The sequence below is a fragment of the Geospiza fortis genome, unplaced genomic scaffold, assembly GCF_000277835.1.
Source record: "Geospiza fortis unplaced genomic scaffold, GeoFor_1.0 scaffold258, whole genome shotgun sequence".
NCBI classification, from domain to species: domain Eukaryota; kingdom Metazoa; phylum Chordata; class Aves; order Passeriformes; family Thraupidae; genus Geospiza; species Geospiza fortis.
Window position 1 is genome coordinate 456,266 of NW_005054602.1, and position 1,492 is coordinate 457,757.

Sequence of the window (1,492 nt, forward strand, 5' to 3'; positions counted from 1 at the left end):
AAATCACATACTTCTTGTATAAATCGCTGCCTTTATTGTACAATAATGAGCACCTTGCAGTTGATACATATACACAAGTTTACCACTGCAATTGTCAAGTATTTCCTACAATTTCAAATATTTCAGGGTAATAAGGTAGCCACTTATTAACATACCTAGCTTTCCTCAATGTGTGAAAGAAAATAAAAATATTTCACTTAGTTCAATTAAGATATTTCAGGCAAAATTTCATTCCAGTTTTCAACCCCAATCTTGGAAATATGTATTCAGCTATGAGTGTAGTCCGACTGTACATGAGGTATCTAACATTAACCTACTCTTAAAAAGCAGTTCTCCTATCTCTTCTGTGCTAAAATATCTACTAAAGTAGCTGATACCCATTGACAAGATCAGTTGGCTAAGTTTACCTAAGGATCAGGAAGTACTCACTTATGTACAACACAGAAAAATAAAAATAACAAGCCAAAAGTAAATGTTCTTGCGTGCAAACATGAGAACTTTCACCAAAAAATGGGGGCTAAGTTGGATTCTGAAATTTGAATACTGAGCTAACAAAAGATCAGGAGTGTTGTAGGAAGTGACATCAAACTTGGGGAACACCAGTGATCAGAGAGGCACTCACACAAGGTACAAATTATAAAGGACAGTCAAAGAAAATGGCACTGATAAAGATGTGGTGTTATATAACATTTTATTGTTATCAGTCAAGTAAGTTAATTATCCATTAATAACAATACTTATGAACTGAAATGCTGGCCTTTATTGGAAGAACACAGGATTAAAAATAAAGAAAAAGCAAAGGGAGACTTCTGTTTTCCCCACATTGATTTATTAAATACCATATTAAGATATAATATTGAGGTTTAAGTGTTTAAATGCTGTACACAACTGTTCTGCCTTGCACTATTCTCAACACTGCTTATTTATCACAGCTGAACCAAGACACTGCATCACAGGAACCTTTAATCTGAGCCAGTTTATTATTTACTCACTCTCCCGTGCCACGACAGTTCTGAAAAAAAAACAGCTCTGTGAGATCTTATGCAGTAAACTGGACTTTATACACATCAAAACAGTCCAGGGCAAACTCAATTCCAAAGTGGTTTAAAGAGACAAGTTCCAGCACAGATCTTTATAAACCAGATACTGTGGCTAAGGCAGACGAATTCCCAAAATCCAGCGGGAGCGCAGGCAACATCACTGCTCTACAATGCACAGGATTTTGATCCGGAATCTCTTCCCTCTGTAGAACGTTATGAGTTACAAACGAACAGGAAAGTAGCAATACAGCTAATGGAGAGTGACAGGAGGAGTTCGCTAATTTATCTTTGGAATAATCAATGCATTAGCCGCGGTTCTAGTCATGCTCTGATTGAGGAATAAACACGTCTCTGCTACACCCCTGCACACACCCTGCAACCCCCCGTGCTCCACCGCACCCCTCCTGCTTTACCCTTGGCCCGCATCCCTCATTTCCCCACACACAGGGAGA

The 1,492-nt window shown here is 38.3% G+C and overlaps 1 protein-coding gene across 1 annotated transcript in view; it reads left to right on the forward strand.

The window, feature by feature from the left end:
* Nucleotides 1-272: 272 nt before the first annotated feature.
* The window catches only part of TAF1A (TATA-box binding protein associated factor, RNA polymerase I subunit A), a 13,816-nt gene continuing 12,596 nt past the window's right edge, over nucleotides 273-1,492 (forward strand). The window contains 1 exon segment of the mRNA XM_014310880.2: nucleotides 273-298. Within this exon segment, the coding sequence (XP_014166355.2) occupies nucleotides 273-298 (26 nt within the window).